Raw genomic sequence first — 11,992 nt, 5'->3', positions numbered from 1 at the left:
CATATCCTGAGAATGAATAAAAGTCAAAACGGCTTGCCATAGTCAATCTGACTCATAATATGAATACGACCGCCAATCTCCCTCCTCCTCCTCCCCCGCCTCTTCCTGTCTCCTCGTCCCCGCCTCCATATTAATGAAATATATTGGCCGATCAGGGCTCCACCGGCACGAGCTTTGTCATGCGCTTCTGCTACCGCTACCGCTACCGCTGGTGCTGCTGCTGTTCAAACCGGGCGCGAAAGTGAGTGCTAGCTCCGGTTGTTCTATTGCTTTAAAACAGACTTTCTCCTCCAAGAGAGAGATTTACACCGGATTCGTTGGTGCACAACGCGGATATAGTTGAAAGTTGGCGTTTTGGTGAGTTCCTCTGGTATATTTCCGAGGCTTTTGTCTCTGATGTCTGTTGCTTTGTTTTAGTGCCTTGTGCATTTAGGTCACATGAGTTTAATTTGAGTGTATTTTTTGTAAAGGTTTTCATTCCTGTTGCTTTCATTTCTTCTTGATGTAGTGGACTAACACTCCACTTTTATTTCTCTATTTGTGAAAAGCATTCATTGAGCTGAAAGACTGTGGCAAGCCATTTTAATATTTATTCTTTTAAATCAAAATCAATAATAGTCTTTGTTACTAGTTGTTTTTTTAATTACAAGTAATGCAATTGTGACTAGTGGGTTTTTTTTTTCTCTTTTTTTTTCAATTTCACTAGTAATTGTTCATTGGATTCTAGTACTTATTCCAGTAGTAATTGTTTAATAGTCATTAATATTTATTCTTTGCATGCTAGAACACACTACTTGCGAGAGAGAGGGAGAGCGAGAGAGAGAGGGAGAGCGAGAGAGAAAGGGAGAGAGAGAGAAAGGGAGAGAGAGCGAGGGAGAGCGGGAGAGAGAGAGAGAGAAAGAGAGAGGGAGAGGGGGTCACATCACAGTGGAGTTCCAAATACACAAAATAATGATCTTTAAAAAAGCATCATATGACCCCTTTAAATCTTTCTGAATTGATACCAGCAACAATCGGAATTCATACTAGTCAGAAGTGAATGGTTAATATCTGAACCACAGATCACCATTGAATTCAACAGGGAAAAAGGAAATGTGTTACAGTAATGAAGGAGTAGTTGCTTTTGCCTAATTAAGTCCTAATGCAGAGATGCAATCTTTTGACCATATCTGATTTTTTTGGCCCGCTTTTTTACATTCACTTTAGACACAACTGAATTCCGAAGTGAAATAAAGTAGCGCTGTAAGATTATATTTATTTGAATGAATTAACGAGAGAGAGAGAGAGGGTATGCACGAGTGGGAGAAGTTGAAAACCAGCTCCTGAATGTTGCGCAATTTCTTACCTATATATAAAGTTCCCACCTTGATAAAATGTGAGTGTATACAGCACACCAGCATTAAAACACAATTTTAATGGGCAAACGTGTCGCCCTCGCATTGGGAGTTCTGCGGGGAATCGGATATGTGTGTTTAGACGTAGGATGGATGTCCAGATATCGGATATGTATTTGATTTAAAACCACATTTGGAAGTGACTCAGATCAGATGCGAAAAAATCGGATCTTGTGCGGATTTTTGTGTTTACACGTGTCGACAGTTCCGATCTGTGTCAGATGTGAGCAAAAAAAATCTAATTTTTTGTGCCAGTGTAAACGCAGCCCTGATACTAAGCATCTATTCAACTGTTACTAATACTTATTCACTGCATATTAAGATGCTAGTCACTCTTGGAATACTTATTAGTAATCAAAAATATGATACTAGTAACATAAAAATATATAATATTAAATGTTAATATGGCTTGCCACAAAAAGAGTCCTTAAGAAACAAGTAAATTTGATTTTTATATATGGTCAAAGTGATGTATTTATTTTACTGAAAGATTTGTTACATGTTTCATGCCATGCTGAATTCACATCTGAAGTTTGTTTTAGCAAGAAAGTAAATATGCATCAGGTAGAGTAATTCAATAATTGATAAGCTTTAACTAATTTCCAGCTGAATGGAAAAATCCTGCTGACTAGTAAAAGTAAAAGTATTTTTGTACAGAAACCACAAAAATATTTGAAAGCTTTTGTTGAACCACTGTAGCTGTTTTGACTTCGGTTCTTTAACAGATTGCATTGTTTCATTAAATTGCCTGGGGCTCAGGGAACCCTATATCCCCTTTTACCACACACACGCATATGCATGGACAGACACGCTCTTTTTCGGTGTTACTCTCCCACAACATGTGGTTCTAGTTCCTGCTGAGTTGAAGCTGCAGTCAGCCGTAGACAGATTGCCCTGGCGTTCTGGTCTGGTGTGGGGCGAAATGTAAATATTGTGGAAGAGATGGAGTAATTAGACTGGTTTTGCCCGGACACCTTCGTTCCACATCGGTCGCAACCTCTCCCATGACCAGAGGCCCCCAGGTCCTGCACTGAGCTGAAGGGTGTGTGTCTGTGCACTGGGAGTCAACCTAGGGGTCACTGGTTTGCCATTCAGCCAGTGAGAAACTGGTTTGAAATACGCTTCACCTTTACACACAGACCAATTAGGGTGGATAAAGTTTGCTTGTACATTGTCCGTGACAGAGCTTCTGAAAATCTTTGCTTCTGTTTTGCATGCCTATTATGCATATGTGAGCTTAATAAGCTTGATTCCTCGCGTGCCCTCTTATATTCAAAAAATATTTGAATGAGAATTGCCCTCTTTCAAATGAAAGAAAACACTTGTCCATTCCTCACACGCTTTTTCTCTTCTCCTCATTAAACGTATGCGTCTCGGGCTTAATTTCTCTTCCCACTCCCCTCTCGAGGCCTAGGAGAGCAGCTGCACGTAGGACTCTGTGAAAGCTCCCAGATGTACTTAGCAAAGGCGACTTCTGCTGACCGCCCGTCAGCCGCCCTGTAATATGAGAAGTTTATCTGATCTTAGAGATGGCCCATACAGAGGCAATAATAGGAGAATTTGGTGCCATTGGTCTGAAGAAGGTGTGTATGTGTTGGAGATTTCACTTCAGTGTTGTTTGAAATGCAAAACGCATCGATTTGTGCTATTTTACACCTTCATTGATGGATTTGTTGATGCTGAACTGCAGATATTTAATATTATGAGTTTTCAAGGAGAGAAAAGGGAAAAGGTTTTGTAAATATTAAGAATATTTGGTTTAAAAGGCAGGGTGTGCACATTGGAGATACATTTTTTATTAGCAAACTCGCATGGATGCATTTGATGGACTTATAAATCAAAGCACTGTCTATTGTCTTTTTTCCTTTCTTTTTTTGCAGAGCTTTTTCTTGTACATATGATTGGCAAATCAAATTGAAGAGAACAGAAAAGAACAGAATTGTTTTATTATTATATTATTTTTATTCAGTATACTACACTTGTGTTCTTTTAACATTCATGCATTACCAGAAAATGCTTTTAAAGAAAATATAATGTGCTTTAATGATGTAGGGCGCTTCAAATGATAACCATACGGTGCCCTTTTAAAATTAGACTATGAAGTAGGCACCGCATTTTAAACCAGCAACAAAATGAATAATACATTAACTTGCCTGCTCAGTAATATTCATAGAAAATTGTCTGTCGCTCTGTGCAGGATAAAATTGATTTAGAAATAAACTGCGGAGATGCAGTTCTAGCTGTGAATTCCTTTCATAGCATTTACATACCTGTCAAATCTCGTCCCGCAGCTTGATAACGCACTCATCTAGGTGGAGAAGGGGGTTAGTCTTTCTTCCTAATGAGGATTACCTGTTGGCCTCAGAAAAGAGGCCTTTGACCAGAGAGCCGTTGGGGGGAGGCCTGCAAAACAATAGGGTGCTGAAAAGCACATGCCTCCTGTAGGGCACAATGGCCAGCTGAAACTCCGTCTTGAAGAGGATCCCTAGACAACTCAGTTTTTGCGCTGCCCGTTTCTAAACCGCCGCTTTCAGGGCTGTAATGTGACCCTTCTAATATGCAAAATCTAAAATGGCCTCTGAGGAAGAGAATTCAGCAGTATGATGAGCCTTTAAGTGGTCAAATTCAAAAGGAAAGGATCAAAGTTTGTGGCTTCACTTTTTGATCCACTCAATCCAGTCTGCATGAGAATCAATTTGACTTTTGTTTTAAATTTTTTAAAATTTTGTATACAAGTCACACGTTTTCCCATTTTTATTTTTTTTATTTTTTTTTCCAAATGTTTTTTTTTGTTTATTATTTGTAATATGAGACCCAGATGGGTGAAATTAATGCAGTAAGATTTAATAATTTCATGTTGAATGTCAATATAAATCATTTTATTTAACTTGCGGATATTGCACATATGGCAATAGGGCTCAATAAAACAATGGTATATAATCATCTTGTAGGTTCTAATACAATGTAGTAACAAGTTGAATGCTACTAGTGATGAATAACCGGTTGATTTAATAGTACGAAACCAGACCTGTGATCAAAATCCTTTCTCTTACAAAAAAAAAATGGTGGGCCTGTGGTGCAGTGATGGTATCTTTTATACTTGCATATATATATTATCATGGTACAGTATGATTAGGAAATTCATATACCATTATATTTACATTATACTCAAAAGCACTTTCATGGAACTACCATAAAACATGTCTAAAGAAATGCAGTAATACCATGGAAGTTTTGTTTGTCATCATGTTAATTGATTTATATAAATAATTTTAACAGGTAAATCAGCTTAATGTATATTAATTAGCTTAGTATTATTTGGTTTTCATGTTTTTATAATCATCATATAATATTATGATACTTAAAATAACCTTTTTCATTTTTTTCCTCCCCCAACTTCAGTCACTTTCCCAAAGACTGTTATTCCGGCACTGGGCCAGTCCAGTCAGTTTTGGCGCCCCATGCAGTCCCCGTATCGCCTGCCGCACCCCCTGCCCCCTCTGCCAGTGCGCAAGGGGGTACGAGGTAGGAGACCCAAGAGCCAGACCATCGCCATGCTAAAAGCAGCAGCCGAGGCAGCAGCAGCAGCTGCAGCCGGCACGTCACCGAATGGCCAAACGCAGTCCAATGCAGCCAAGAGTCCCATGAGCTCACCACTCACACCCAAACCATATAAAAAGAGAGGACCCAAACCCGGCAGCAAGGTAGAACTGCTTTTTTGTGGTTTAATGGGTCAGTTAATAGGTTTAATTGGTTTGCTCATGTTGTTTCAAAGCTGTATGATTTTCTGTTTTCTGAAGAAGATATTTTGACGTTTATCTTTTACTTTTTTGATTGAATCTGATGTCATTGGTAGCCAACATAATGGGATTTTAATGGTATTAAATTGCCCCAGTAACTGATCATTATGCAGCTTTTGTTTGATATAGGGTGGGTCGTATGTCATGAGCAATTATCCATATTAAACATGAACACTTCTACTATAATTCTTCCCCATGAACGGTACATTAAACATGCTGGATTCACTTCGTTTCAGACAAGGGTCTGACATCTGTAGTCTTTTGCCATTGTTTTGAGAGTCAGAAGGTGGGCAAACAAAATGGTGTTGTTTAGTGAGAGTGAGTATTGTTGTTTTATCTCTCACTCTGTCTACCGCCTTTACAGAGGAAACAAAAGGTTCCTCATTCACTTTTAAGCCCCACGTTGTCGTCCTCGGTGTCAGACGGGAGACTGTCTAGTCTGCAGACAACAAGAGACTCAGGAGTTGTGTCTACAGGTAGGCTTTTATCTTCCTGCCTTTATTTTCTACTATACATGGGCCATGTACTCCTCAGTATTCTGATGGTTTTGCACTGTTGTACGCTTCACCTGACTATCCACCCTCTCCTCTTCTAGTTTGTGTGTATGTGAACAAACATGGAGACCCAGGGCCGCACCTGGACCGTAAACTGTTGTTGCAACTGCCTGATCATTTCGGGCCGGGTCCCGTGAACACGGTTCTCCAGCATGCGGTCCAAGCCTGCGTGGACTGTGCGTTTCACCCCAAAGCTCTGTTCAGCTTCCTGCAGTCTCAGTCTGATGGCGGGGAAATCATCAGAGGTCAGTTTGGATCTGCTTTAAGAGTGTGATCTGGGTTTCATTTAAGAGTGATTCTTTGATTAGGAGAACATTTCTGCCAGGAAGGAAGAATGCTTTTAAATGACAAATGCTTATCATATCATATCATATCATATTCTATTATATTATTTAGTGCTGTCAAAATTAATGGGTTAACGCATTCAATTAATTTTTTCAGTTTAAAACGTAAAAAATATTTAACGCAAATAACGCAGGATCGGAGCTAGGGTTGGCCACCCCAATCACAACTGCTGCTTCTCTCTCTTTTTTTTTTTTCTTGACAAGAATTGCATTTATATAGACGCAGAATGTCTTTACGACCACATCAGGGAGACCTTTCAGACGCGAACTCCAGCTTAGCCTCAGCGCCAGGCGCTAGTCAAGCGAGCACGGAAAAGGTACTGGTGACGAGGGAGCTTCAGTAGAACAACAGTGAACTGCGATCAGATGAGATATTATCAGGCCATATGTTAGTAAAAATGAATTTTTCTGTCCTGTCAGCAGTAATACTGTGCTCGCAGCATGTGCTCTTCAATTGCACATACACACAACTGTGCGGGCTGTGTATCATTTCATATTAAAGGGCAAAAGAAACTACGAGCATGTTAAGTCATGAAGTTACCAAAAAGGCAATTAAAGCTGCCTTAAATCTGTGCATGCATGCAAGTATTTGTTAGTCACATTTAAGAACATGTCTCTGAAATTCAGTGGTTTTCAAAACTGTCCTGGAGCAGCCCAGCACTGTCTCCCTCATCTAACACACCCGATTCAACTCATCAGCTCATTAGTAGAGACTTTAAGACCTGACGTGGGTTAGAAAAGGTAGAGTTATGAGAAAATACGATGCGTGTCAGATCGATGTCATGTTCACATGACATTTATTATAATGGGACAATTATGACATTTATAAAAAAAAAAACAATTTTGTTAGTATTGGTATCAGTGATACTCGCCTTCAGTCATAAAGATGCCATTAAACAAACATTAAAAATATACTGTCTTGATGTTGTTTCTACATTAATTTAAAGATTAAATGTGAAATTATTGCAATATAAAAGTATATCTAAAAACTTTAATGTTAGGTGGGTTTAATCACGATGAATTTCAGAAAAAAATGTGTGATTTTTAATTAGTAAATTTTTTTTAATTGATTGACATCACTAATATATTATTACTTGAAGAGGATCCCTAGACAACTCAGTTTTTGCGCTGCCTGTTTCAGGGCTGTTTAGAAATAAAATAAAAGTTAATTTATTTCTAGTTAACTTGTTAGTTATTTTTGGATTCTCCGAAAACTGAAAAATGTAATTACTATCACTCACAATATTTAAAAAAATCCCCATCACACATTATATTACCGAAATCTACTCGAAGGTTGATTGAGGCCATGACATGTGATGCATGTTTTAACAAATATGAAACATAGTTAATTTTTCAAAATGTCAGGGAGTTAAAAGGAAGAATGATCCATAATCTAAAGCATTTTGAGAGCTGAATGGCACATTGCTGTAAGACATGAGCTCCATTTGAATTAGTGTAGTTGTATGTTATTTTAAGGCTGTCAACATGTGTGTGCTTAACAATAAAGGGAGAAGTGAGAGCATGGGTGTGTGGTTGACCTGAAAAGAGAAAAGGGTGTGCATATGTTTAAAGAGAAGCGTGTGTGTGTGTGTGCACAGCTGATGTTATCAGACTGCGAGTAATTAGGGATGACATCTGTGTGTAACCTGGTTCTGAGCATTTGATTGGGGTGTCCCCATGGGAAGCGTACGTATGTGTATGCCTGTCTATATTTGTGTGTGTGCAGGGGGTGGGGCCCATGCTAGGACTGTGGGGGCCATCTGCTGTGATGCCATGGCCCGTTAATCGGCACCCATTTAGCCAGATCAACCCCACCCCCTAGGTTTTTTTTTTTGGGGACTAGTCCAGGTGATGTTTAAGAGTAATACATTTATTTAAGTGTTTTTAATTTTGCACAAATTCTACTTTCATGCAGTTCGCTCTGAAGGAGGAATCCACTACGTCAAGCTCCCCACTGCCTCCAGTGCATCGTTCGTTCTGCGCTTTCTAGAAACTCTGTGTCACCACCTGCATTGTGATAACCTGTTCAGCAGCCAGCCGTTCAGTCCACTAATTACTAACACACACACGCCGTACGAAAGGAGCAAATCAGGTATGTGTGCATGTTTGTGTCGGTGTTGCTATTGCTATCTGAAACTAAAACTATTGGAAATTTCCAGTAATTGAAACAAATCTAAAATAAAATTAAATGTAAAAAAAAAGGTAAGAAATTAGAAATGCAACTAAATGAAATAAGTTTCAATCAGCTGAAGTGCTAAAATTACTAAAACTAAACATTTTTAAATATGAATAATGTTTACGTTATGTTTACGTTAGAGCAAAATTTAATTAATTAAAAGTAGTAGTATGAACAAAAAGTGAACTAAAGTGGACCAAAAAGAGATCCAAATCCCCTTTAAAGTCCAGATACTATGTGAATTCAACTGTGTTCTGTAGGTCTTGACGTATGACCAGCAGTTTAAGATGAATATGTTTGTTGTTGTTTGAATTGAAATGTTGTCAAAATAATTGCAGTATGATATATTTATATATTTTTTATACACAATCACACAGCCCAAACTTGTGTGATTTCAGAAGTAAATCCTATGGTCTTCCAGAAGTGATCTATATCTGCTATTTTCTTCTGTTGCAGTGAAAGAGGAGACGTCAGAGGCTTTGTCTGTAGCACGAGGTACGAGACGTTTCAACAGAGAATCCACTACCTACACCGCTGCCCTGTCACCGAAACTACAGAGAACAGAAGCTTTGCCCTCAGACGGTACGACCTGTTCAGCTGTTCCGAGTGTTTTTGCTCGTTAGTGTCTGAGAGTGAATGATATCGATTGAGTGTTTATGCCACAATAAATGCAGCATATATCCAAGCCAGTTCTGATGGGTTGAACTGAAAGTGAATGGAGGACAGGGTTTTCTTTAGGTTGAGTTGGACGCCTCTCTTCATTCTCTCATTAAGTGCACATAATAAAACTCTTAATAATGCAGACAGCCTCCTAATTAAGTCGTCTACATTGTAACTAATTAAGTGTCTGATTTTTATTAGGGTGTGAATGACCTGCTAATTTGGGTTATTTTTCTACTGCTGTTATAATTTAACAGACATAAGTGTTGTGTGTTCAGCTCTCATTAAATGTCTTGTAGATCAAGCTCATAAAAAAAAAAAGAAAAGTTGTCTTGGCAGCATTACAAAACTGATCTGTAGTGTTTGCACATGTCTATTGGAAGACAATTATAAACTCTGAGACATGTTGTTACTAGTTCCATCAGATTTATATTCATTCAGAACACAGGAATCCTCCTGCATTTATTTTAGTGGGGGTTTATGTGTTAGTTAAATACTGTAGGTGTGTATACTTGTAGTCTCTAGACTTCAATAAACCTTCAATAAAATCTTCTATAAACCTTTGTTTATACAAACAAATAGCTATTCTTTATTATTGCTATTTTATACAATTTAAAGTCAGCAGAACTATGAAACAGCACAGATGGGAGTATAGGATTTATGTAGTGACCAAAAATGTTCAAATAGCTTATATTTTAGCTTTTTGAAAGCAGTGACAAGTAGCCACAGCTTCATTAGGTGCATCCTGGGATGCTGTTTAAACAATATATTCATCCATTCAATGATGCAAAGAAAATTTAGGTGCAATTTATATTTGTCAAAACTATGTATTAAATTGATCAAAAGAGACCGTGGCAAGACTTTTACATTGTTACAAAATATTTCTATTTCTAATAAAAGCTGTTCTTTTGAACTTTCTATTCATCAAAAAATCCTGAAAAATTTATCATTGTTTCCACATAAATACTGTTTTCAACACTGATAATAATAAGAAATGTTACTTGAACATCAAATCAGCACATTAGTGTGATTTCTGAAGGATCTTGTGACACTGAAGATTGGAGTAATGGCTGCTGAAAATTCAGCTTTGCATCATTTCACTATATTTGTACTGTAATTTTGTAGTCTTGGTGAGCATAAGGAACATATATTTATATGTATAATATTATTTCAAACCATATTAACAAATATGATTTTCATGACCTTAAGTATGATCTAAAACATTTCACTTCATGCTACTTCTGTGACAGAAACCATCACCCATGCTGAAAATGGTGCCACCACAGACCAGCAGTTCTCAGTAGAGTCAATAGACTCAGCCTCCAATTCCGTTGCCCCCCGGCCCCCCGCACTACGGAGCACATCTGAGTATCACACCCCGACCAGAAGCAGCCCGCACTACCCCTCTCACCCCCCACCCCTCCGCAGGCTCTCCTCCAACCCCTCTGAGCTGGGACCTGCACGCACAAACAGACGAGTGGAAGGTAGGCTATGTAAGAACGCTTTGTTTAGATGCCTTCACACACACTATATGTTAGACTGCTTGCAGATGACCAGACTTGAATCAGCACTCAGATTTATAGGTAACACTTTATAATAGCGTTCATTCATAATATTAAAAAAATCCGATCAAAAACTGCTTAACAGATCATTGACATGCACAGTTATGTCAATAACACATTACGATAGGGTTTTATTTGTTACCATTAATAACTACATTAGTTCATATGAACTGACTATTATACATTTTTACAGCATTAATCTTTGCTACTGTTAGTTACAAATATGATTGTTCATAGTTTGTACTTCAACATTAATAGATACAACTTTTGATTTTAAAACTATTCGTAAATATAGAAATTAACATTAAGATTATAAATGCTGTAGAAATATTGTTGGTTCTTGTTAATTCATTTTAACTAATGTAGTTAACTAAAGTGAAGAAATGAAACCTTATTGTACAGTGTTACTGAAATGTCATGAAGCTTTGAATTACTGTTGTAATTGCATTGTGTTTTTTGATGATTTATTAATGGTAAAGTTATAAAGTCGACTAGACATTATTTTATTTTTAATGGACCTAGTGCAGATTTATAAGTAACACTTTGTAATAACTTAATGTATATAATGTTTATACACATTCACATATAATGTTTAACAGATCATTATTTCATGCACAGTTAGAAATGTCATTAAGCTTTGAATGACTGGTCTCTATATAAGGTGAAGTATAGTGTTATAGTGTTTTTTTTTTATGATGACTTATTAATGATAAAGTTATAAAGTTACTAATTCATTGAATCATTTAAAGTCAGTGAGCTTTTAGTGTCTGTGCTTGTTGGCATTCTGCTTGTGTTTGAGCCCTGAAAGCAAAACCGTTTTATTGTTCAACTCCCTCAGAATGCTTTCAGTCTAGCAGCTTGGCTTACGCGCTCAGTGCTGCTCTTCAGAGACTTGGATCTATTTCTATCATGGGATAAACACCCATATCAGTTCTGCACAGAGTGCCTGTGTGAGGACCAGATGTATTTTCTCTAATCAAATGTCAAGTGGCACAATAGGCTTTGATATGGATTAAAGCCTGTTGGTGGCTCAGGGGACCATATTTATTTAAATAGCATCTCGGAGTGGGAGTGATGTTTGGGGTTCAGTTTTATTTTCCATTGTAAAAAGACTGATCCTAGACCTGCACTCCCATTCTGGAAAGCTCATGTTTCAGTTTTCCAAAAAATATATGCTTCAGTTGAGGCAGGCAGAAAAAAGGATGATCATAGATTTAATTACTTTGTGATTATAAAACACCTAATGCGTCATTGCTGTGTGATGTCACACAGAATCTACGACATTTTGTTGGTTTTTTGACATCTAGCATGCACTACATTCAGTTGTGGGCTATATTTGATTCTATCATACTATTCGTATTGTTTCTGTAGTATGTGGTACGTATATTGTACACAAAATGAAAATGTTCGGAATACCGGGATGATTTAGGCTACTACATGTATGGAATGAATACTTGCATATATATATATATATATATATATATAGCAGAATATTACAATCT

General features: G+C 37.6%; 1 protein-coding gene across 1 annotated transcript in view; it reads left to right on the top strand.

Moving 5' to 3' along the window:
- Positions 1-11,992, top strand: part of LOC107737246 (polycomb protein SCMH1-like) — a 21,155-nt gene that overhangs the window by 6,421 nt on the left and 2,742 nt on the right. The window contains exons 6-11 of the mRNA XM_016548711.1: positions 4,797-5,098; positions 5,559-5,670; positions 5,790-5,993; positions 8,008-8,184; positions 8,725-8,850; positions 10,179-10,412. Of these exons, the coding sequence (XP_016404197.1) occupies positions 4,797-5,098; positions 5,559-5,670; positions 5,790-5,993; positions 8,008-8,184; positions 8,725-8,850; positions 10,179-10,412 (1,155 nt within the window). The remainder of the gene's footprint in view (positions 1-4,796; positions 5,099-5,558; positions 5,671-5,789; positions 5,994-8,007; positions 8,185-8,724; positions 8,851-10,178; positions 10,413-11,992) is intronic.

Source organism: Sinocyclocheilus rhinocerous, unplaced genomic scaffold (genome assembly GCF_001515625.1).
Source record: "Sinocyclocheilus rhinocerous isolate Xijiao unplaced genomic scaffold, SAMN03320098_v1.1 scaffold1275, whole genome shotgun sequence".
In the NCBI taxonomy this organism is placed as follows: Eukaryota; Metazoa; Chordata; class Actinopteri; order Cypriniformes; family Cyprinidae; genus Sinocyclocheilus; species Sinocyclocheilus rhinocerous.
Note: the sequence above shows the minus strand (reverse complement) of the source record. Positions and strands in the feature narration are given on the sequence as shown.